The sequence below is a fragment of the Falco punctatus genome (genome assembly GCF_963210335.1).
Source record: "Falco punctatus genome assembly, chromosome: 5".
Lineage (NCBI taxonomy): Eukaryota > Metazoa > Chordata > Aves > Falconiformes > Falconidae > Falco > Falco punctatus.
This window is the reverse complement of record NC_137584.1, coordinates 43,167,695-43,194,394: the sequence shown is the minus strand read 5'-3', so window position 1 is coordinate 43,194,394 and position 26,700 is coordinate 43,167,695. Positions and strand designations below refer to the sequence as shown.

Below are 26,700 nucleotides of genomic sequence, written 5' to 3'. Positions count from 1 at the left end.
AGTAAGACACTCCTCATCGGATCTGGTCAGACATCCAAATTTCTGATTAATTTTATTACCTCTGTTGTCTATCCATAACCTCCACGGTAATTGCTTTCCAGCGTCTATTCAATCCCGCCAGCTTCTCCTGTAGGAAACTCCCGTCTGTAGCAGACAGTTTCTGTATGATCCCTTCCCCAGTTTTGTTCAGTGCTGAAACACTGGTCTGATGGCTGCTGACTCCCTCTTCAAGTTCCTGTCAGAAATATAAAAGCCATACAGAATTTTATTACTGACCTACAGTGACTTTGATCTGTGGCTCATAATATGCAGGATGAATACTGGGTGCTATTATTTTACTGAAACAGGCACTTAAAGACATCTTCCTTAAAAATTGGATGCCGTTGGTTTAAGTTATTAGGAGTCTGTTGTGGAATCTAGTTCAATTTTCTAATGAGTGTCATAAAAAGATAATGACACAGAATAGGCTGCTGAATGCTACTTAGGATCACAAGGCTTCATTTAAACCATCAGTGTTAAGAGTCCACACTCATGTTTGATTCCTTTCCTCTTAATGTACAGCAGCTTTTAGTAGTGCTAACAGATTGTATGACTTTTTTTAACCAGTTCTTTTCATAACCTATGCCCCTAATTATTTCTGTAACTTCACAATATTTTAGCTAGGATTATTATGGTTGTGCTGCCGTGGTCTCCAGACATCTCAGAAAATCCATGAAACTAAAGAAAGTCAGAAGGTGTCAGGATCAAACCTTCAAATATCCTTAACCACTTACAAAACCTTAGGTTGTTAGTAAAAATTCTTTGCAGCTAGATCAGGAAATCTCAAGAAAGAGAACGCAAATGCCCTAGGAGAAAACTCCCACCAGCAACAGAGATAAAATAAAAACTGTATTTTGTAGGCAGAACTTACATTTCTTTTGCAACACACACCTAATTCTTGGATAACCATTACTCCCAAAAGGGAAGAAAAAATAAATATCTGATCCTTAGTTATGTTTTCTTTTCCTTATTTAAAGGAAGTAAAATAGTTCAGCTAAACAGAAAAGCCTGCTCTTTCATAATGATGAGCTAGAAAGACATAAGGGAATTAAATTCCAGAACTGAAGTCTAAAACAATCAAACCCAAGCCATCTCTAATTGGAATATTCTCTTTTTCTAGATTGCTTATACAAGGCAAGATCATGCAAAGTCAATAGTTTCAAGAAATATTTTGCTAAGTTATAACTGACTATTGTTGGGGTCCATTTTTCTTATGATGAGTAGAAAGTAAGTGAAATAACATACTGAACTTCTTAACTGATTAATGTATTTTTAAAGCTGTAACAAAACTTAAACAACAACAAAAAGTATGCCATATTTGAATTATCAAGTTAGCTCAGATCCATCCATACTAAAAGTCATTACAAAACCCCATACTATAAGCAGTTGAGCTCTTCCCCAAGGATCATTTTAAACTGCAACTGAAAAAGAAATTTTAAGAGTTACCACTTTTTATAGTGTAATTTTGCACAGCCTAACTTCAGATCTATATATCTATAGAGAAAACCAGAACTTTGGAAGAAAGATCTAGGCTTTCGGGCTTGCTTGCTTTCTGTACAAATCACACATACCTGCTGATGCAGCCCAGCTGTTTGCAAGTCCAGGCTGCCATCCGGACCACGGGCATCTGCCAGCAGCACTTCAGCTTCCGTCACCCAGTGGGAGAGGTCATTGAGATCACAGTGGAACTGCCTCCACGCCTCAATCGCTCTATCAAAGCAACTGTTTGAAAGCAAAGCATTGAAAAATTACCCAAACCACTTCAGTGAAAAGGCCACAACTCCTACTCTGGTGAGCAGAAATTTGCCTTGACAAACAGAAAGGCTAGCACACTGCCTGGTTAACCAAGACCCAGTACTGAAGGCTTCCTGACACAGTAACAACTGGTAGAAGCCAACAGCACAGCCTGGCATTAACTTCCAGTTGAAGGCAGAAGGGGCACTCCTAAGCAAACTTTTCTTTCTATTGCTCGCATTGAAGATTGATTAGCTGCATCAAATTGGTCTGCATAACCCTTTTTCTCTTTATGATAAAACAGTTCAGATATCAGACATGTGGAACATGAACCAGGATTAATTGTTCAGATTATTTTTTTTATTCATAAACTATAGGGTCCTGGTGCCTGGAATTTAATAAGTGAAGGTGATTTTGACTATATAGAACTGACTGTATTACCAGTGGGGCTGCATAAGTAAGTCTTATCCAATTTAATCACACAATAATTTACCAGGCATTTCATTATCATCATCTTTGCAGCCTCAAATTAATGTGTAGCTTAACTTGAAGGGCAACATTTTCTAGCATGGAAGAGGCTCCATTATCACAGCCAAAAGGCTGCTTTTACCTAAAATGAGACTTTTACTATGTTAACAAACTAACAAAAACAGTCCATGAACATTAAACAAGGAATCCATGTCAGAAAGGCGGAGAGAAAGTGGCTTGCTTTCTATTTGTTGATTGCAAACTTTATGTTAACATTATAAAGCAAATAGTACAGATACCTCAAAGGACACAGGACTTATGAAAAACAACATGGAACACCAACAGACTGGATAGTATCCTGGCCCAAACTAATAAAAACAGTAGTCTTCAAAGACATAGGAGGTCAGGTCTCCTGCTAATAAAAGGACACCCTAACGTCACAGAGAAAAACTTCATAGAATCATAGAATTTGGGTTGGAATGGACTTTAAAGATCATCTAGTTCTCCTTGAGTGTGACCATCCAGCCAATAGCTTATCCACCAAGTGGTCCGTCCATCAAACCCATGTCTCTCCAGTTTAGGGACAAGGATGTCATGTGGGACAGTGTGCTCTGCACAAGTCCAGGCAGATGATGTCAGCTGCTGCTCCCTTATCCACCATTGCTGCGACCCCATCTTAGAAGGCCACCAGATTTGTCAGGCACAATTTGTCCTTAGTGAAGCCATGCTGGCTGTCACTAATCACCTCCTTATTTTCCATGGGCCTTAGCATAGTTTCCAGGAGGATCTGCTCCACCATCTTGCTGGGCACAGAGGTGAGACTGGCCTGCAGTTTCCCAGGTCTTCCTTTTTCCCTTCTTACAAATGGGAATACAAAGATCTCATCTGCAGCCCATTATTTTTGCCTTAATTCCAACAGCAGACATTCCAGCATTACTGCATATATACAGAGGCAATATGAAATGAGCAGCATTAACAACAAAGATATCTGAAACCAAACTTTAAAAGAGCTACCATTGCATCAATTTTCTTCACTAATTAAATTCAACAGCCCCTAAGTTCCTAGTGGGATTATTTTCATCAAAATTATATCCCATTTTTAGCAAGACATCCATATTTCTTGGCACATACTGGGCTTTTTTATTATTCTTCTTCATGTGGACCAATTCCAATAAAGAAGGAAGCCTTAAAAATCTCTACTTAAAAGTTTTCTGACTTTACCTCCTAGCTCCACCGTTTCAGTTTCCTGCACACATCTCAATTCACTAGCCCAACCTGTAGACTGACCCCAGATCTCAATCTCCTTTTATTTCTGAGGTACATTTCAGTTTAACTGAACACACTGTCTCATGATAGTATCTCATTCCACATTTAATGAGAAGAGATAGTCTAAGCACTTAAAATAGTTTAGAAGAATATTCTATTGGCTCCTTTCAAAATGAAAGTTTTTGAGGGAGTTTTGAACACATGACCTTTTCAGAATCCAGAATTTTTAAACTTTAGAAGAGAACACTTCGAGATACAAAGCTTTAACTCCTGCCATTTCTGTTGTGAGCCTACAGTTCCATCAGTATTTTGAGCAACTAGACAAAGTCTGACTCTGATTTTGAGCCAGATGCACATGCTGCCGTTTCCCTACAGCCCTATAAAAGTAATGAAGTCCTGTCCTACAGCAACCAAGGCTTGGCTACTCCTTGCCTCCTCCACAGGAATACACTTGCTTCCAAACCACTCGTCATTCCCAAGTCATCAACACCTTTAGCACTGGGGGAAAGTCCATGGCAGAAGGAGCAAAACTAGTGAATCAGCATAGTTACAAACAGCTCAACAAAGCATTAAGCCCCCACAGGCACACAGACATTTTACTTCACACATATGTTCAGATCAAACTGAAGTCAACTGGACTTAGTTAAACACTTAGAAGCTTTGCTAAATACAGTTTAATCCAACTTGAGCTTGGCTACATCAGAGCTTTTTTCAAAGGTTCAGCTACTTAACTGACTCTATAACAAAATCGCTACTACCTCTGAAAACTAAATCAATCTTTTGCCACAAAATTCAGATGCTGTTTCTCCTAGTTCTGTCAAAATCTCCACCCGCTCCAGAAATAGAAAAAAGCCAAAGATTAACAAGGACATAAGAGTCTTCTAGCCTTCTTGCTTATTATTAGGGCAACACTAGGAAAAGCAAGAATAAGCTTGATTAAAAAACTTTCTTAGTAACAGAAAGGATATAAAAATACTAATGCCGGAAGACAGCATTTTAATATTGATACTAACATTGTCTTCATTAATCAAAGTATATGCTTCTGTTAAAATTGCAGCACTCGATATATTCAGGAAGCTACATACCATTTAGCTTAAATTGCTAGTCCAGTAGTCCCTTTTGTATGGAAATCATGCCCAGTACTATTCTTCTTAAGATGCACAGCCTTACAAACTTTTTGAAGCACAGTATTAATTTGTATTCAGTGAACCAACTGAGGAGGTAATCTGTTGCATTTTGCCAGCTAATCATAAATAGTGAACTTATTCTTTGATACGCTTATCTTTTTCAATCGGAAGACGAGGTTTCTGGTTAACCCTGGCTACCTAATGAAATCAAATTTAAGTAGTAAATGAAATTGTGCTCATACTTACAAAAAGATAATATTAGTTAAAGCATTTCAATTCAGTTACGGGGGGAAAAAGGCAGAACTAAAGCTTAGCTAACATACCTATGAAGACAACAAAATAGCTGCAGGCATATAAATATAGATAAGCACCAGATTCTGGAACATTTGTCTCCAAATACAGCAGGTGAGAACAGGCAGCCAGCAAGAGCACAGAAAGTGGTATCTAGCTGGCACCACTATTTGTTTTCAAATGAAAAAACAGTGAAACAACAGTGCCTGCTGAGTTATTAGAAACCTTGATGCTTCACTGTTCCGATGGCCCAGAACTTCTGGAAGTCTCTGCTTAAACAATACCAACAACCAATTTTCATATTCCTATACATACACCAGTGATCCAAAGAAAGAGTTGAAAACAGCAGCTTATGTAATACACACTCTTCCTAAAAACATGTCTTCAAAATACACTATCAAATGTCTTTGATAACAGATTTCTGGTGCTACAAAGCAAGTGAACATAGCTAGATGTTACTTTATGCTCTACAGAACTTTTGCATTAACCATTACCTTATATCACCACTAAAAAGCAAATACTGTTAAAAGCAAATTAACTACAGTATGAGCCTTTGCATTTAATTTTAAGTTTCATAAAATTATTTTCAGTTCTTAAGGTTTTTTTGCATAGCAGCAATCTTAGTGCCTGCTGCTGTTTGCAGGGTGATTTTCTTCGGCTTAGTTGTAACTTCCTGAACCCATACTTTCATACTTTCACCAATTCCAACCTCAAACGCCTTTCTGACACACTTCCAAGTTCGACTAAATGTTTAAAAACAAACTCAATACCACTTTAAAGTTGATTCAGGTAATAAGGCATTTTCAGTTTAGAGTATCTTCTGTAAGGGGTGGGGGGAAAATCAAAGCTTAGTTTAACTTTCCACTCCCCAATGTTTTTGGCATAAGTGAAATTACAGCTATTTGATATTCGTGGAAAGGAAATGGGAAACACTCTTTTCTTTAGCACTGATTTCAATATTCTCTTGTTCTCTCAACAACAAAATTTTCTAATCCGGTCATCTTTAATTACTTTCAACAAAGACTATTGGCAACTATAAAACATGTTGTATTTTAAAGGCCCCATTCTTTCACAAACTCATTCCCTCCTTCATAAGCAGCCTTGATTTCTTTGTTAAAAGATGTTCTACTCCACATTTTTCTTCTAGAATTTTGCTTTGCAATACCTTCATAAAACAAAAATTTTATATTTTATGAAAAAAATATTCTATTTTATAAAGCAATCAGCTTCATAAAAACACCCAAACTACAATTTGCATGTTAACTGTTTCAATACTTGATAATTCTGGCAATTATTGTGTAATACTAATATATTGAAGCTGATTACTCCCAAACTCTATCTTGATCATTAGGATAATGCATATATTGGAGTACATAAAGTATTTACCATGTGGTCACAGAAACCAAACATCCTTGACTTACCACTTACGATCATTGTACATTCTGTTAATTCTGTCCCATTCTGCATTCAGCTGGGTTAGCGCATCTCCTATTTGTATCGCCTCAGGTCCAGATGCTTCCAATATAATATCAGGCTGCTTTTCATGTATGACCGCAATTTGATCCCCAAGTTTATCCAAAACATCTTTTATGTTCTGCAAGCACAGTAATGACACAAGCCATTAGTAAAGTCAACACCAGGAGGAAATAATTTAAAAAAAAAAAAAATAAAGACAACCAAAACCTCATCTCTTCAGAACACTGTTCCAAAAAATCAGTATCTAAAATAAGAGCATGACAATGAGCATCAGCAGTTTATAGATTAAATCAGTTTTAGCAACTGAACTGAATGATCCATTACATCTTTTTAAGTATGTGTCCTTCTCAGTTTTTTTTATAAAAAGTATGAACTATTTTATATATCCAATCTGTTACTGAGGTAAAGGGACACACCATACTTCTCAAAACAGCAGTATCTTAATTACTAATTAAGTCTGCCCATGTCACAAAGACACTATACATATTTCTTCCTCATGTAAAAGACAAGCCACAAGACATGACTTCATTATGCTTCATGTAACCTCCTATATGCATAGAACTTCAAAAGCATAAGCTACATAAAAGTGTTAGATTTAAAGCAGACAGAGTTAAAGCAATCTCAAATACCATTGAACTATGACTTGAAAATACCTTTAAACCAGATGCTGCTGTAAGACCGCCTTGGTATTCAGAGGACAAACAGTCCATGCAAACAGTGGAATTTACTTATCTTTTTGAATTTAAAACAGTAACCCCTCTAAAAATTCTATGCTCTGCTATTTGCTGCTTCTGAAAGAATCCTTAGAACAAATCAAAATTTCAAAATCAGATGATAGACCTGCACCAAAATGAAGTATTTCAAACCCATCTTAACATAAACACTCCTAATTGTACTTAGGGGAGCACAGAAGCAGAGTAAATAGGGACAAGAGAATCTCAAACAAAACAGTAGTCTCATGCGCTTTGTCAAGGTTGGCATCATTCCCGTATTTGCTTTTGAAAACTATGACAAAAAAAAACAAATACAAAAAGTGGAAGCATGTACACAGCATAAAGAAAATCAGGTTGGAAAGTGGACTAAAATTCTGAAAGGTTTTAAAGGACCTGTATAACAGCTACAGAAACAACTGATCTAGCTCTTGGTGAGAGGCAAAGCCTGACTGACTCAAATATAAAGGCACAGACCCCACTATGCTTCCCAATCCACAGAGGTACATCTACGCTATACCACACAATGTGCAATTTCAAACTCCAGTGGATGCTTTCTGAGGGAATCTCTGTATCCTGCTCTTTTGCATGCGCAAAAATTAACCAGGACTCAGACTCCTACACACTTAACTCACAACAGCAGGATTCAATATTTTCAAACACACTTTCTTCATCCCCTTTTGAAGAAAGGCAAATCCTTAACTGCTTCCTCATCATTAATCACACAGGTAAATCCACAGGCTGACAATGAGAAGTGGGAGCTTAAAACTGAGCACATGTCGATGCTTTGCTAATCAGAACAGGTACCACTGTCTTACAGCCTCATATATAGCTACATTCAAAAATCAAGAATCTCCCTTTCTCCCTCTTCCCATATAAGCAATTGTTTTCACATGACACAGAGAACAGCAGCTATATTAAGGAGACCAAGCAGGAACATAACGAGATTGACTTAGCATTTCTCTACATATTATGTAGACTACATGAAGAAAACCACAACAGTTTCTCCAACAAAAGAAGTTCAACCCTTCTCTCCCAACCTCCTGCCCAGCTTCCACACTGCTCCATTTTGTATCTGCATAGAAAGAAAACTAGCCACAAAAGTGACTCATTATTTCATTTCCAGTGTATATTGATCCAGTATAACCTGAGCAAAAATACAGAGCTACACAGTCTCTAAAGTGTTTTTTATCCTGCTATTTCCTTCTGCCCTTCTTCCTTCTGAATATAATTCTTAAGACATGCAGTACCTTCAGTGCATCTTCCTGAGCTGAAAAATCCTCGTAGATGCCAGTATTGAGCTCTGGTGCATTCAGCAGCAGTTCAACATCAGCCATGGCCAGCAAGACTTTGTTGATTTCAACCAAGTACTCAGCCAAGAAAGGCAAGGTCCTAACTCCAGCATCAAAGTGGCCTTTTAGCCTCTGCTGGACAGGGATTGCCTAAAAGCATGAAAGTTCATTTTATATTTCAAAGAACAAATAATTTTATTACAAAATTCTATATCAGTAAACTATATTCAGAGTAAGTACTTTTCTACATTAAAAGACAGAACAAAGGCCTTTCTAGCAAGGTTACATAAATTCAGAAAGCTGCAAGTCCTGCAGAGAGCTCTTTCTGTATTTATTTAAATAAAATAAAAAAAGTTATAAAACTGTAGATATCACAATGACCCTGTCTTATTCTTTATTAAAACTCTGGAGAGTGGGAAGGGCACTGCTGTTTCTCTTACCTTGATCCTTACCACTTCCACAAGTTACACTTCTTGATCAAGACTGTATCTAGCTGCAATTACAACCCACTGTCTGGTGCCATCAAGGACTCCCAGAAGTTACCAATTTACTGAAGGAGACTGTTTTTTTTCCTCTCCACATTCTTTTCAATAAGCAGCCCCACTCACATTTCCAACCATTTTTTAAATATATGAGTGCTCTACCAGTACCACAATATGCTTTTTTGCAGCAATAAGAGACACTAACTCCTCAAGACCTTGGCAATTGTTACTCGCTCTGGCTGGAAAATGAGGCTGTCTAGCCAAGTACCACGTTAGCAGGTAAGAAAGCAAGAACAGTCATTTAATGCAGCTTTTTCCTGGACCAAAATGATGGCCTGAATCTGAAGCGTTAGGAAGCCTGCTGCAAGAAACTACACTGCCATGCCCAGCAAAGGTAGCCGAGGAAGGCAGGTGAAGCAGATACTCCAAAGACTGAAAACACTTTTTGCTGGACAGTCTTCTTGTCCAACAGGATTCTATGACCATCTTTGAAAACAGCCCAGTTCTTTGAAATCAGCAATGGAAAAGTAAACCCACCGCTGAGTGTACTGAAGAATTCAAGCAACTTCTAAACCACCATCCTGTACTCAGAGTATCTGAGTCAACCAAGACAGAATCCTTGACTGCACGATGTACTAACAGTTGAGTATACACTTAAGAGTGTGAAGAATAAACGTATGTTCACAGCAATTTCAGCCAGTGATTTTTACTTTGCAGTTAGGCTGGGCTGGATGCACACATGCTAATCACTAGCACAGCTGACAACCAGTAAAATATTAAGCTCCACTAACAAAGCTGTTTGCAGACACCCGTCTATCTTCCTCCTCCACATGTTTCTGAGTGTTTTAAATATGTCAGTCAAATTAACTGGAATCTAACATATGCAGCACGTGTAGTGTAAAAGAAAAAAGGATGGCAGCAGAAAAAAGTATATTCACGTGTTCACCATTCAGGATTTCTTCTCGTGCACTGAACGCTCCTAAGTATTTTATTTGGTTTGTGTTTGGGTTTTTTTGTTTTGTTTTGTAGTAGACAGTCATCCCTACATTGAAACTGGGGACATATTTGTACTTCTGCCAGGCCTTTCCCACAATGGTATGCTTTCATTCATTCACTGCATACCAAAGAAATAGGACACACAGGCACATAAGCATAAATTGCGTCTACTAAGTATTACAGACAAGCATCATAAAATACTCAGCATTGCTTTTGATTCAGAAAAGTAGCAAGCAAGCACCACAGTAAAACCCACAAACTACTCCATATGCTTTAGCCACAAATCCAACATCCTGGTACTTGATGCTCCCCAAACACATTTTCTTGAGGCTCTGTATATATTTTGTCAGCTTCCAAAGCTTGGGCAAAAGCCCAAGACTTACATAGTGGTACCATTTCCTGTGGAAGGAGAGGCCCTAGCTCCAGAGAAATCTGACAAAGCTTGTGCAACTCAAAGTATCTTTTCCCCAGCAATACGGAATAAACCAGGGTTTGAACAAACACCAGGATGCCTGCTGCAGAACAGCCTCCTGCAACATCATCACAAAGTGTTTTCTCAATTTTTCATCACCCCACAAGTCCCACTCTCACACAGGCAACAGTCCAGAATCTAGACTTCACCCAAATTAACAGGTCACTGGACTTTGTTATTTTTCTACCTCACACACATTGCTTTACCTCTCATTAGACAAAACTTGCACAAGATTTCAAACAGCACCTGCTGCCGGCATGCAGCAAACTTGTTCTCCACTTGTTGCCAACACTGACATACACTGAAACTGTCTGCTTCCCAATTAGCACCATCCCAGGCCAGGTTGCTGCTCTTCTGCAGAGCAGTGAACATCTCCTGGTGCTGCTCTTGCACAGCACACCTCATTGCTTATCTCCTCCAGCTGCCTCCCATCACTGAGAGGATGGCTCATCCTTTCACAACCCTCCTTCTTAAAGGTGAACATATGTAAGTATTATAAACACATTAGTGCTTTACTGCAGCCAAGTTTTAATTGTTCAGCTGTTCTCTACCTTGCATAGCGGACTGGCAGCTTCTAAAATGCAGCATAACGTAATAAAAAAACGGAAAAGCAGAAGTTTAACATAACTCTCTCATGCAAATCAAACACCTATCTGTCACAGAAGCTGGGGTTTGGTTTTGTTTTTTATTTAAAAAAACAGGCAAGCGAACTTTTTCTAAAGCACCCACAAATAAAAAGTTAATCAAAGGATATTTAGGAGGAAATCTGACTGGATGACTTAATAGACCTTTAATTTCAGCAGTGACGGAGCATGTTTATTAAATTTGATCTCTCTTTAAATACTAGGGAAAACGCAGGACCGGAGATAAAAGGGGAATACTCAATTACTAGTGTACATACTATAAATAAGGCCTCTCAATGGGAGATGCTAAAACTAATTTTATTTCAGTGGTTAAATAAAAATTTGTTTCCACCTATACTTAGCATCTAGTTTTACCTGCATTCAGAATTTGTATTCAGATTTTCTTCCCCTTTCCCCTTTTACACTTAAATTCATTTTCAGACAAAAATCTATCAAAGATTCAACTCCAGGAGATACTCTGACTTGCTTCCAAAAGTGGATTTTAGAAAATACTACCTGAGAAATTGATATAAAATTGAATAATTTACCTTGCATGTTTAACCACATGAACATTTTAACCAAAAGAGTTCAGCCAGTCTAATCTCAGATCAACACACATTAGTTACCTTTGCAAATAAATGTCCTTTTGATTAGAAATGCTCACTTTTTTTAACCATTCTATGTTCCTTCTTTCTCACAGTCAAAATATTTCATAGCCAGTTTTCTAGGAAAAGGTTGTCTAAAGCTAAAATCTCATGTCCATCTTATTTGTCCTTCTGGGTTAATTAATGCAGTCAGTATTTGTGGGCAATGTAGCTCGTCGTTCATATTTAAGTAACTTAGAACCTTCTCTGTAAAAAGCACAACAGGCAAACAAACATGTGTTCTTTATTACAGGAAGAGTACTTCAAAAGCCTTCAAGATGCTATCTGTGTTCCAGTTTATGGGAGAAACTGCACTGTGCCCGCAACAGTAAATTCACTTACCATCTGCAGAATTATCATTTTTACTTCAAAACAATTTCCTAAAACCTGGGAAAATCTCTCGAACTTTAGTCTAATTACCTCTGCAATTTAAGGTTTAATTTTTCCTTTCCCTCATTCCAAGCCAAGTCAGAATAGAGTACTTTAAATAAACACTATAGCAAGACTAGAAAAGAAGGAACTCGGAGATACAAACTTCCAATGCAGGTTTTTCTAGCTGATGGCTTTGTGGCAAAACAAGGGTTATTCAAAAGTACCAGGGATGCAGAAGGGTTACCAATATTTCAGAGACACTTAACTCCATAATCCCTAGAAGCACACATGATGAGGAATATTTATGATCCAGCTACTTCCAGCAAGTCAATATATAGATACATATGACCTTCAAGCACCATAAATAAGTCCTCTCCTCCACACTCATTTACAAAAATGTAAATAATGTATTACATAAAACCTTAACTGGAGTTACTCCCTAGCTTGGCACCTGAATTCTTTTCTTTCCCTCCCTGTTTGCTCGTTCCAAAACTAGCTTCTCTTCTTCTGCTCACTGCACCTTCTTTACATCAAGGTGAAGGGTTGAGCCAGCTGTGCACCAGTGGGTCAAGAATTCATTTCATGCTTCTCAGACCTGTGCTGACGTGAGCAAAAAGCACTGCAATTTGCCACTTGGTAGTCTGGGGGCCCTATGGATACATCTAGGATTTCCCTTTTCCCACCTTCATCAGACATCCCTACTGACTAAAGAAGGGGGAGCAAGGTGTTCAAACACAGAATAGATGGTAAAAAAATGGGGTGAGGCAATTTCTGTTGCAGAATTTTAGCATTAGGGTTGCCTCCATGGTGCTGAGGGTAAGTCAGATCTGGTGGCTCCAAGAAGATTCTGGAGCAACTGTGTTCATCAAATAATGATGACATTTGAGAACACTATTTCTCCCTTCAGAAATAGTATGGTCTCATACCATTTTTTGTGTTCAAGATCAATTAGTAAAGCAGGTGAAAGAACAAGCCATAAAAGTAAAATAAGGTCACTTGAAACAAGCTGGCTTACCACTCAAATATCCAAAAGCTAGAAGCACAGGCACATGAAGCAAAAGCAGCAGTTTCAGAGGCTCACAGTACTAATGAAAACTGCTGCGGTCCTTTTCTGAAAGTCTAGCTGACTCAGCCAGACTAGAAACTGTACCTGGAAGTATAAGGATACTTGTACACAACTTAACTAATTCTGAGCAAAGATACTATTTCTCCATCAATAGTCTATCATAACTGCTATGGTAATTCATATTTACATGATATTCTGCATTCAGCACCCACATACCAAGACACAGTAATCCAGGAACAGATCCAGCAGTACCAGGGATTAGCTGCAGTATATCCCTAAAGGAAAGGGCTTTATAGGAGGCAAAGGGCCTTCCTTAGAGAAGATAAGTCAACATCCAGCAAGACCAATAGTAACAAGGAAGACCAGTCTGTGGAACAACTGGACTGCTCCCATTAGCGAAGAACCTTTCAGGTACACCTTTTGTTCCCTTTTCAATCCAGTAATAGATTCACTCAAAGCAGCTGATGGTCAAACAGAAAAACTGAATCATGTTGTTATACTTTAAATGTGTATGGATCCCCATCTCCTTCAAACAAATTCCCTGGCATCAGTCAGGTCCCAAGAAGCTCGTGTGCAAGTACCACAGTATGCCAGGAGTGACCGCTGGGGACCCAACAGAGCAGTCAGATTTCAGACAGTCAGAGACCCTGGGACCATCTTTGCTGCCCAGCTCTGCACGGGAGGCCTGTCATTTGAAAAAGTCTCTCGAAAGAGAAGCAGATTTAAAAGGTTTACTTTAATCGCTAATAATGAATAGCCTGTGTGACCACGGAGAGCAGACCATCTGCCATAGGTCTACTGCTGTCATAGGCTGCTGAAGCCACACAGCACTACAGCTGTGAACGAAGAGCACCACATCATGGCACTGTGGCATGAGTCTCACAGGAAACCAGACTATTTTACCCCTGCCTCCAAGTTAATTGGTGCTGGGTTAAAAAGTTACAGAGCAGTCAAAAAGAATTGATTGATTTTAATTATGAAGCTTCATATGCAAAAACTGAGAATTTCTTGACAAGTTGCCTAGCCCCCAAGCTTGTCCAAGAAATTACTTACTGCTTCACAAAGTTCCTCACTGTTATTGCCTAAAATATTAATATAATTACCATGTGGTCAAAGTGTTTTGAAGGATGAAAAGGAGAAATAAGATTTAAAAAAAAAAAAATCCAACACCAAAACCCACACAAAACCACAACAAAACTAACAAACAAAAATAAAAACCCCACTGAAAGTATCTGTTCCCTCAACAATTAAGACATGCAGCTTTCAGGGTAGTAGATTTCATCAGACCCTGACATCCTATTAAATTAGTTGTGAAATTGTTTGTCAAGATCTGCACATGCACATTATCAAATACTTTAATCTTTGCAATTTTTATTAATCTTCATTGTGTACAGTCATATCAATCACATGAGGGTAGTTATCGCTCTCTAAGCGCTTGAGGCAGTGAAAAGCAGTGTTAGAGTAGTTGCAATATCCCAACCACAAGACGCAGAGGCACTGAGTTTAAGCTTCAAAGAAGGCTTTTATCTTATCAAACATTGAATTAAGCTGTTTGAGCCAGGGCACCAAAAAGAGTTAAGCATAATCCCCCATGGGCAAGACTAGGAAAAGACACTGTCCTGCTGCAACACTGCCCAGATCACACTCTATGACTTGAGCCTGATGGCTGGGATATTTTGGATGTATGATGACTACGCAGAAATCCCAAACTAGTATATGCAGATAGTTTCCTAATGAGAAATGAATGTTGTTATTTTGAAAACACTTCTTTCCAAGAAGGCATCAAAGAACAGCCATAAAACCCTAATATATGAATCTTATAGATGTAGTTCATGCATAGCATTCAGACTGTTTGCTCTAAGAAAAAAACACCCCACCCCACCCCACCAAAAAAAAAAAAAAAAAAAAAAGTCTCATTTACCTGTACTTTTTGTTCACCTTCCACACCTTGCAGCCCGGACAGACGGTGCTCTGCCTCATCCAGCCACTTCATTAGACTGTCATGTTCTTTCTTATACTGAGAAAACACGGGAGAGAGTTCCACCACCTGCCTCCTTTGAAATGACCTGCACTCCTACAAGCCAATGTATTAAGAAAATACAGCATAAGAGGAGGGAAATAGTGAACTGAATAGGTCTTATTTATTTGAAAAACAAAAATACTTGAGTGATTCATTTGAAGAAGCAAATTCCAAAACATGTAATAGTAACAATTTATTTTTCAAAAATAGCTATATTCTGTTTATCTGCACAGACATAGAATCAAAGACAGCCTGAGAGTCTTACCCTGCCTTTGAGCTACACCTCACCTTACCAACTCTAACGTGATTCCAACAGATGAGCTAAAAGGAGTATAAGAATACAGGTCCCCTTTGCTTTACACAAAAGTATTTTTAATATGGCACATGTATGAAAGCACCACAACATACTAGAGTCCACAATTACTGATAATACCCTCTTAGGAAGCAAGAGGAATGAAATAGCAGACTCATTCACACAGAGCTCCTCAGCTAAGAGCTCAATGAATATGTTTGTATACATGTGTCTATGTAGTCACTCTTCACACAGCCTGGTGGTAAAGACAAACCTCTGCTGGAGGGCCAAAGACAAGCGAACCAAATGTCCAACTGTCTGTACCCATCTGTGCAAATATATACAGGCTGGCCCTCTGTGAAAGGGACTTTAAAAATCAAAACCACTCCCCCAAAACTTCAGAATGACAAAATTCATATTTCAGAATCGCAAAGATTCAGAGAGTCAGATTGCATGTACACGTATTTAACTCCTCCCCAGAGGATCTTACACACCAAGGGTCATAATCAGCTTGTAAGTGGGATAGCAAAGGGAAGACTGCATAAATAAGCTTTAACAATAGTAACTACCAAATTCATACCTGCATGCTGTTGTACTTTTTCTGCAGAAGCAACAGCTGTATGCGGATCTTCTCTCTCTTATAGTCCTCCATAGGCTGCTGCAACAACTGCCCTCCTCTCTGTAAAACTTCTTCAATCTGAGCTCTTTCTCGATCCAGCTAAAATTACACAAGTCTGTATTATCTACAGAAAGCTCAGCTACAGTTTCCAAAATTTATTACCTGCTCAGATATTAACAACAATGGGGCCAAATTGTTGTTTTATTATCCAAATGTGACCCAAACAAGTTCAAGTAGAGATTCTTCCCCACAACTACCAAATCCTAAACTCCAACCTGGTCATTCTACAAACTTCATAGAGATGTACTGCAGCAAGTTCAGTCAATGAGCCAGCAGCAGGCAGCCACAGCAAGAAAGTGCTATGACCGCAGCTCCATTTCTATTATAAACATTCCTTGACAATAATAAGCAAGCTCAGAGCAGAATAGCAAAACTAAAACATAATAAATATAAAAACAGCACAAAGGGAAGCATATGTTCTATAACAATAGGTCCTTCCACAGAGTCCTTTTAAAAATTGTTTTCTGTAGCACACATGTCATTTTCCATAGACTTATACTCAGCTTTCCAACTCTGTTTATAATATTTCATATGCTTAAAAGGCAGGCAGATAAGGCGGCCTGGAAGGACTTCACCCAATTTTGTAAGGAGCAAGGCTATTACAGACAAGATGCAAACAAAAGTATGACAGTTTTACACACATGAATAGCAGAGCCTAGGTAAGAATCTAGAAAAAGATAAATTTTGTTCCAAGTCTTTATTTGGACTTGCTGTGAGCCATATTACAACACCCTTATTTACACCTCAATGTCACAAGTATTCATTGACCTGACCTGTGCACTGTGATTCAATGTATCATACCAGTTTAAAGTGCAAAAGATATCTACCTAATGCAATAGATTAGAGGCTCAACACTGCCAAATACATGGTAAGAGTCTCAGCTGCATTAAGTAACCATTTCAACATAAGTTCAGACAGTTAAATGTGAAGAAAGAAAAAGTTTTGCACCTCATTACATTTACAGGAAAGATTTCTTATAAAAGGAACAGAATAGAAAAGTACATAAAAGATAAATGAAAATAGAAGTTCACTACCTGAATTACATAAAACCATGATAAAACACAGACCAAAGCATGACTAGTTACTTGCAGTGCACCAGACAAGAGGCAGCAGCTATGGGAAAAGCATGGAAAATTGTGCAGTGTTTCCAACAACCTAATAATTCCCTTCATTTGTTACTCCTGTCTTAAAAAGATTTTCTCAGAAGAATTCCCCCTCAAAATCTGAAGAAATGTAACACATGGACAAAACAAAGAGTTAGCAAATTACTTAGTTCTTCCATTGCTCACAAACCTTTTCATCTTCCCCACTCAACTCCAGATGCTTTTCTACAACTTTTAGCATATTCTGTATGTCACACTCAAATTTTTCCAGGTCTGGAAAAGCTACTCTGACTTCAAGGGTCTCTGACATGACAGGAAGTCGTTCTTGTCCAACGAGCACCTGCAAAGCAAAACAGAGCTTTGTTCAAGCCCAAACATTTAGTCTGAGCTGTAACACACAGTTTAATGATTTAAATCAATTCTCCAGGAACAAGCATACTAGTTGTAGAACTATCAGATATTAGCATAAAAGCATTGCAAGAGTTGTTTGATCTAACACAAAGTTAGCTTGTACACAGAGTTGGTAGGTATTACCAAGCTTCTACCTACAATCTGAGCATTTTGGTCTCAAAACAAAAACAAACCTCCAGTCATATTCCCTTATGTTGTTGTTCTGCAGTTCATACTTATGTGTACTGCAATACATACATTTTTCTGAATCTTTATAACACATAGTTATTTATAAGTTCTCCCTTCCAACTCAAGTCATCACCTGCTACTCAGGTAAAAAAAAGCAGTTGGTCTAAGATCAATCTGTCCATTTTTCACATATAAATATCTACACCCAAGAGAATAAAAAGGAGTGAAGCACTGTTCTAACACAAAGATCTATCCCCTAAAGCTATTTGCCACCATTTTGGCACAGACCTCCCAAGTTTGCTTATCCTCACCTTGGCACTTTTGATGTGCTGAGAGACCTTCTCAAAGTTACGGTTCAGTTCTGCCAGTTTGGGTTCAACAAGTTCACGACATGACACTCCCCGACCATTCATTAGGATAATAGCCTGATCACGCACATTATCCACTCGAAGACTAACATCATCTAATTCAGATGTTAAACGCTAAGTGAAAGAAAATGCAAATGGTTACCGTAGGAAAGGAAAAAATATATTAAAAAAACCAAAAACACACAAACAAAAAATTGGGAAGAAAAAAAAAAAAAAGGACACCAAACCTGACCTGGATACTAAATGATATCAAAAGTGGTTACCTGACAGTAACATTTCCTACCTTCACAGTTTCCTCCTTTTTGGTTGCTGACTTTTTCTCAATCTCATCCAGCAAGGCTTCAGCCTGATACAACCAAGTACTTATGTGAGCAACATTTTCATCAAAAATTTCCAGCTGGCTCTGATGATTCTGGAAAAAGATGGGGGGAAAAAAAAGTATCAATGTGAGAAACTTAAAAGAAAATCCACAAAAAAACCCACAACATAAAACCCAAACACACACACACACACAAAAAAAAACCACCTGCCAAAACTATCAGTACGAGTAAAAAGGAGATTAATGGAATAAAGTGGTATGGATACACCTTGGAAAGGAACATTGAAAATTAGATTGTACCTTTCACCTTCAGTAAGTATTTACAAGAACTCAATTTTCATTCTAGATCCTTTGATATGTTTCTTCCTAATTCATAGAAGGGGAAACAGAAATAGCTGAGGTGGTTTGTCCAACTAAAAGACAGATAACATATTAAAACATCACAGCCAGACCACATCATTTCAGTTGATCAAAACCCCCATGATTTCTTCAATTATCATTAGGCAGGTAGAACAGTGTGCATTACGTGCAGCTGTGGGTTTTTTTGATTGAAAGGGAATTACACCAAAACCTGCAAATTATAATAGTCAAGTTTTGATATTTTACTGATTATATTAAAATATTCCTTCCACTTAAAAGTCACTGCATTGTAGATATGTTATACAGATCTGCTTTCATATGCAGTCAGAAGTCTCAACTTTAGGTGCCAGGCAGAAACACCACATTATTCTGGGTGACCAAAACAAAGCTATCAGATTCATGGAAGCACCATCCTGCTTAAGCACAGAGTTTTTTACCAAAAATAAAAAGGATACACTTTGATCTTTTAGACTAAGAAAACAAGGGGAGGGGAAGAGAGAGGAGGCCTATGATTGGTCTCTGTATCAACATCAAGAAACATAATCACTTAGGAAAAGAACGATTAAATTAAAATCTGCACAAGGACAATACTTACGCCCCACATTACCATAATTTACAAGGTTTTTAGTTTTGGATCATCATTACAGCATTTACAACTACACTACCTGACCACTCCTAACATTGACATCATTATGAAACAGACAGTACAGCCTGCAACAGGCACTGGACAAGAGGCACAAGGCTCACCACCTAGCTATACACCAAAGTTTCCACAATTTCAGCCCATAACAGGTGGATTCTTATAAGCTGAACACCACCAAAACACTTTATCTGAAAGCATCAGTCTGCTACTAGCATTAACTGTAGACTGTTTCATGTCCACTTAGCAAAACTTGCAGCTTTACGCTGTATAATATGCTTAGTCTTCCATTTACTCAGCCAAACAGACACTGTTGACCTCAACTCTTAGTTGTCATATTCTTAAGCACTTGCAGTTATGGGCTGTCTGAAAGAGCAGTATGCTGACAGACTGTCCCCAAGTGCTTTGCTGAACACCACTAGGAAGTTATCAATTGTCCATTAAACAGCCATCATCTGGGTCTCAAAGAAATCAATTGACACAAAAACACTCTGTTCGTGCTGAGGTTGGCACAGAGGCTTCTTTCAGGCTGAAAAAGAGAGCAGCACACACAGCAGCCTCATGGAACCCAATCCTTTTGGGCTAGTTAGTTCCTTTTGTTTTCCACTTACATCAACAAAATCATGAGCTTACACAGAAAACACAAGATTTCTGGGCTCTACTTAACCTGTTATGAAACAAGCAACACTTCCATAACCTGGTGGGGTTTTCCCCTCTCATTTTAATCTGTCAGAATCAGCAGAATCAGCTACTACCATTTAATGAGTAAAACACTAGCAGTTTTTTGAATGCTTCTATGCCACATAACCCACTCAGTCTATGTGTGATAGTAGATGCTCCTTGTCAGGATAGTTTAGAAAGTTACTTTACACTAGGGCATTAAGAATTGTATTAAGAGCTAAATAATAAGTGGACACAAAAGGCTAGCACTGTTGCTGTAGCAAGAGAGAAAGTTCCAAAACATTAACAGGAAAGAGGTAAAAGCAGATAAATTTGTAAATACAGACAAAAAGTTAAAAATGTAATGTGATAGTACATAAAGGGGTGGAGGGGAGAAGAGAAAGATAAAGAGATTAGAATAGCAGAGGTGTGAAAGTCCTTCACTAAGCATACGCTGCATTTTCTATCAAAAAGTGGAATTATGCCACAATGTCTTGGGAGAGTAAGTAGCCAGAAAAGAAGTCCTAGCACTGAAGCCAGGAGAATAAGAAATGCAAAAGGGAAAAAGTTAAACCTAGTTTTATTCTCTACAACTAAGCAGGTTATTCCCACTACGTCAAGTTAACTGTCTGCCTGGGATATTTACATAGTTTCATCACTCTCATCCAGACTGTTCATTTTCATCGCCTACCCACTGAGCAATAGCCACTGCTACCAAAGCGTGTGGCACCAAAGCCTATGAGCACATATAAACCACTTGCAAAACAATTTCCCACCTTCCTCATTGTATATAACCTTACGACTCATGTTTCCATCTACAGAGTAACCAGATATCCATTCTATACTCCTTTAAGTCCACGAGGCACAATGGAAGCTTCGCATCACAGCGGTGAGACAAGTGAAAACTGCAACTTCTCCAAGGGTGTGGAGGGATAACCACCCTGAATATTTCTCACATGTGCAACTTACCAGCAGAGTGTCACACCAGTCATCAGTCCAGGTCCGAACTCTGCTCCAGCCAGCATTAAGGACACACAGCTTCTCCTCTAGGGAGGTCTCACTCCCTTCCACCAGAGCCTGGAGAGCAGTGCAGCTTTCAGTGATGCTCTTCAGGTCAGCTTTCCTCCTTTCCAGCTCTCTCAGCACATTCTGAAGCAAAAGGAACCATTAACAGTGCACACTGCTCCCAATCACAAGGGCAAGGCAGCAACGTTTTTACCTCCACAGAAAACAAACAGTAACATAGATAGTTTTCACTTGAGAAAAATCAAACCAAGTAAAAGCCTTCTGTTTATAATCACTCTCTGCAGCTAAAGAACAATGCATGTAAGTGTCCCGAATAACGTAGCTTGAGACCTTTTTTGATTTTTTTTGTAGTATCTTCATACTTTCTTTTCATTATGTAGGTAAAACAAATGCATCACATCACATTATAGGTCCAATTTTAAAAGGTTCTTTTTGCACTGTCAAGCACCACAAAGAACACAGTTCTCAGAAGACACATTTGATTTCTCTGTATCTTTTCCTATTAAAGTACTTTTACAGTTGGCAACGAGTAAAGTGACAGGCCAAGGCAGAATGTTTTTTTGATCACCACCACTCATTACTGCAAATATTGAATTCACTTGCTACATATTACAGAAGCTGTATTGTTGTATTACCCATATGTAGATATGTAAATATATGCATCTAACTAATCTTTTTTCCAAGTCATGTCTGCTTTTCAGTAGATTTTTTTTAAATCTCAAAAAAAAAAATCACCTTCTTTGAAAGAATGCATACTAACATATAAATCAAGTAATATGTCATCTCTTGAATATCAGTATATGGTTTCCATGTGGAAAATAGCACCTCTTGCCATAAGAGGTCATCACTTATTATTAATAATATCTGGCTATTTGGAACTTTTTGATGTCAGACACAACTACTGTCTGAAGCTCCTTGAATATCTTATTATCTGTGAAGCAAATAATTTATTATTTTACCATAATTTATTAAATTAAGAGACAGAAATAAATACTCAAGTTACTACACTTTAAAATTGCCTCTAGAAAACTTTAGGACAGGAAGGACAAGTTTGCAAGGAACATAAAAGGCTTGTCCTCCTGGTGGCGCAGCGTAACAGTTCATGAATTATTTGCATATACGCATCCATAGTAAGTATACTTCAATAAGTATTTACAAGCATGCGTGGAAAGAAATCTTAGGGATACTGCCACAACAGAAGCGTAGTGCTGATAATTGCTAATCCTGAGTTAAATGAGTGAGAACAGGTTATAATTAGAGGGTTTTGTAATTTTCTAAGTTTTCAAGTTTTAAAGATTGTACGCAGACCTATTCCAAAAGTAAACTGTGACAGAAAATAATGACTGGAAAGATCAGTATTGCTGGACTGTATCAGCTGACACTTGTTGCTAACTGCAACTACTACATATCCAAGTTTCTACAGTGTATGACAATTGATGCTCTGCTTCAGAATAATTATAACACTTTCATCTGCTTCCATAAAAAGTTCCAATTTATAGATGTAAGAAAACAAGGAACTGCAGGTTCTTTTTGTTTTGCAAAGTCACAATTTTGAAGACAAAGTTGTTTTGATTAAAGTTTAAAAACTTGATTTTTCTTTAAAAATATCAGTGTACAAAAGTTTGCTCTACTAGTAAAATATTTGACACAGTCCAAAATTATATTTTCTCATAATAAAGCATATTATACTTAAACTGTGTTATAGATATACAAGTGACTTACTTATCTCTGGCTACTAAATACGTAGTTTGTATCTTTAATATTTCAGTGGCCATTTAATTTTGCATCAAGATGCCTGATATGAAACGCATCAGACTCAGGAAGGTACTGAATATGATCTACTGAATCTACTAAAATTTCACGATGTAAGAGAGATTTTAGAACAAGCTACCGGGATTTAAATTCACAGCCACTTCTACACAGTATTGCCATAACGTTAAAAATTTATTGTACAGACACTTATAGTGTGCTTACTTTGGCCCAGGCAATTTCTGAATCTAGATCAGAAAGCAAGCTCTCTGAAGTGGACTTCTGCACGAGCTCAGCCTCAGTGTTAGCCAGCCACTCTGACAAAGATGTGGCCTCCTTCCTCATTTTGCGTGCCAGCTGGGATGCTCTTTCAAGGTCTTGTTTTCCTTCTGTCACCTACAAAAAAAAAAAAAAAAAAAAAAAAAAAAGGGAAAAAAGAAAACAAAGTCAGATTTTAAAAGACAGCAAAAATGAAAGTGCTAACCGGCTAAAATATCCACCCACATATATGAAATTCTTGCATCTTAGGACTGTCTGGCATTAGGGGAAGACCCTGAAAAGAAAAATCTTTTATAAACGTCTGTATATTACTACACAAAGCAGAATATATAAAAATAAAATTTCAAATTAAGATACACCTAAAGGGAGACAACAAACCTGCACACCAACTTATTTTTAGCTAGTAATCACCAAATTGATGTTTAAATTTTGTTATGATCCTTTAACTGAAACTCAAGGGGATATAGAATCCAGTTAGGTAAAATTCAGTTCCTTTTTGTATTTTGATAGCCTGTCTAACAGAAAGCTGTAAAGAAAAATTTCACTGACAATCTAGTCTGCCCTTGAAAACAGCTCAGTAAAGTGAATATGAAATTTGATGTTTGCTGCAGCATAATCAATTCTATTTCACACTGGCTACACAATTAGTCTGGTCAAACTTTAACATAGGCTTGAGAATAAATCCAACCACAGCAGTCAGATTCAACTGACATTTCGAAAAATTGCCCTCTGTTTCAGCTCACAAACAAAATCATAACATTACATTGCAAACAATTCTGCCTTTGTATCCTTTCCCAATTTCTTGCCTACATGCTTTCTGCATTTTAGATGTGTAGGTTCCACTAGAATCCACACCTTCGTGAATGTCATCCACTTTATAACAATAAAACATATCCTAGGACCCATTTCAAAATATTCCAACAATGTAATCTGGCCACTTACCCATAGCTTCATTCACAAAGCACTGAACAGGCATGAGTGTGCTTGCACTTCTGTCTTAATTTAGGTAGGATAATAATCCCCTATTTCCCTGTTTCCCCTTAAGGATTTAACCATTTTTAAACACTACACTTGGATAAATAGCTATTTAATTACTAAGAAAATTACTCATATCAATACTTAATGCAGCTCATGGGAAATACAGGTTTGCCCACATTTTTTATTTCATACTGAGTGCAACCCTTTAGATGGATTACAATTAGAAACCATCATGACACCTCCTAAAAAAATTTACAAGAATTCAAACTTCTCATATGACAATCTGATAGTAAATTATCTTGCAGGCTGGTTTCCAGAGAAGAGAACGTACAACAGCGTTCAAAGACTTCAGCAAATAGCAGGCCAGCTTTGCTAGAGCCATGAAAGCTCTGTGAACCTTCCTTTCTCCAAAGCTGCTCCCCCTTCAGGAACACTCTGTGAGCACAAGGGTCTTGCACAACTACAGGGACTGTTATGTGTAATCTTTAATCTCTCAACTGATTGTTCCTGTATGTAGCAGCTAGCCTATACAGTATCAGCTTCAGAATCAAAACAGCACCTGACATCAAAACAAAGAAGGGAATTTATATGCAGACAATTGTTTACATGTACAGTTGTTTTACTTACCTGTGCTCCCAAGTCATTGTAAAGAAATTTCAGTGCTGTCAGTTGTTCATCCATCCCTTTGGGATTATCTGTCTGTTGTTTCTGTACAATTTGTCTTCCTGTCTTGATGACAGTTTCAACCTCCAATTTCACCTCACTGAGGGTCTTATAGAGTTTCTGAAAACACAAATATGTTTATTGGTGATCAATTTGTAGTGCAGATTTTCAGACTTTGCTTCACGTGGGGACCCAACTATCCAATTGCATTTAAACTCTGATAGATTAAAAGCAGCATCTGCCAAGAAGATTTCAGACTCCTGATGTTCCATATTTTATTCTAGTTCTAATTTTCACCCAAAAAAAGGATTATTCCAATAAATCAGCAGTGTTTACTCCATAACATTACCACATGTGTGATCTGTATTTGATCTTATGTACAGTATGTTTTGTTCAAATACTAAGAACCAAGCAAACTTGCCCCTGGAGTGATGCTTCTCCATAACACAAGGTGATCCAGGGAAGGGAGGTTTTATAAACTCAGCTTTTCCACCACCTATGTGATCAACAATCCACTATTTATGTCCACATTCTCACCCAGAAGAATCAAAGGACTTTAGTTATCAGTTGGCATGTTGGCATTTTGCAGAGTTTTAACAGTTGCATCAGGACTTCATGCAAAATTTCCTCAGGACAGAGTTTCAGCAAGAAGAATTTCACAAGAAACACCCCCCCTCAAACATGAGTTACAAACTTTGCATATTTACCATGCAACTGTCCAGATGAGCCTGGACTACATCTGGATCAGTATCCTTCACATCCAAAACGTGAAGTTCTGCTTTTACACCATCCAACACTCGCTTGCAATCCAACATGCGCTGCTCGAAATTGGCTGGTTTCTGGAAAAGCTGATACTTTGTAGATACTTCACGGAGTTTTCTCTGTTTTAATGAACAGTGTGTTAAAAGATTGTTTTAAATTAATACCTGCACTTCAAAAAATAACAGTCTAAAGCGTCTCCCCGGCAGATTCTATCTCACCTCTCATGCCACCACAACTCGGCATACATGACAATGCTATTTGCCAAGCCAAATTCCATCATCTATTCCTAATCTTCACCTGAGGTGCAAGAGAACTGTAATTCTGTACCACACACTTTCAGGATATCCATTCTACTAAAATAGAGACTTTCTGACTTTCAGCATTTATCCCATGATACTTATGAACTTTAGACTTCCTTATTCAATTCATCTAGTGCTGCTTGTTTCGTAATGAAAGCATGTAAAAGCATATACTATTTAACTTCAGGTTCGGTTGATTGCACCAAGCAATTTACAGGCCGACAAAAGCAGTGTGCAACTGAAAAACCAGAAGCTCTTCACATTTAAATTCTTAGTGCGACTCATTTTTACCTGCAAAGCATCCAGCTGAGTTCCACCACGGGGAGACCTGCATTCAGGAGAAGCAGGAGGGAAAGAGCGAGCACTTTTCTTGAGTTCCTCTATGGTGGATTCATGAGCTGCAATCTCAGCTTGAATTTTCTGCCACATCATAGAAACAGGAAAAAATTATGGTACAAAACTTCTTGCAGAGGGGAAGAGGAGCTTGCTTACCACTTACTACCCATCAGAAGTAAATCCACTATAAAAAAGTTAAATGCTGCGAGGTTTATTTAAATATTCTGGCTCTGGGGACAGATTGCTAAATTGAAAGCCGTTAAGGTTGTTATTCAATACAACCTTCTTTAAAAAAGGAAAACAATGCAGATTACAAAAGATATCATCTAGTGCATCAGCATATGACTGAAATGAAGCCTTCATGAGTTACTAAATCTATGCAAAGCACTATCGTAGAATAATTTAATTGTTTAGGTTGGAAAAGACCTTTAAGATCATTGAGTTCAACCGTTAACCTAACACTGCCAAGGCCACCACTAAACCATGTCCCTAAGCATTGCATCTACACATTTTTTTAATGCCTCCAGGAA

The 26,700-nt window shown here is 38.0% G+C and overlaps 1 protein-coding gene across 7 annotated transcripts in view; it reads right to left on the bottom strand.

Moving 5' to 3' along the window:
- The window catches only part of UTRN (utrophin), a gene marked incomplete at its 3' end in the record, with an annotated part of 398,254 nt that overhangs the window by 248,391 nt on the left and 123,163 nt on the right, over positions 1-26,700 (bottom strand). For 6 of the 7 annotated variants that reach the window (XM_080390591.1, XM_080390595.1, XM_080390592.1 and 3 more), the window contains 14 exons: positions 26,126-26,254; positions 25,481-25,654; positions 24,738-24,893; positions 23,079-23,249; positions 21,048-21,227; positions 18,383-18,511; positions 18,043-18,213; positions 17,343-17,492; positions 15,951-16,088; positions 14,980-15,132; positions 8,362-8,553; positions 6,347-6,519; positions 1,611-1,761; positions 60-235 (listed from right to left, as the gene is read on the bottom strand). In XM_080390591.1, coding sequence (XP_080246717.1) covers positions 60-235; positions 1,611-1,761; positions 6,347-6,519; positions 8,362-8,553; positions 14,980-15,132; positions 15,951-16,088; positions 17,343-17,492; positions 18,043-18,213; positions 18,383-18,511; positions 21,048-21,227; positions 23,079-23,249; positions 24,738-24,893; positions 25,481-25,654; positions 26,126-26,254 — 2,243 coding nt within the window. The remainder of the gene's footprint in view (positions 1-59; positions 236-1,610; positions 1,762-6,346; positions 6,520-8,361; positions 8,554-14,979; positions 15,133-15,950; positions 16,089-17,342; positions 17,493-18,042; positions 18,214-18,382; positions 18,512-21,047; positions 21,228-23,078; positions 23,250-24,737; positions 24,894-25,480; positions 25,655-26,125; positions 26,255-26,700) is intronic. The other variant, XM_080390594.1, reaches the window with a different exon arrangement.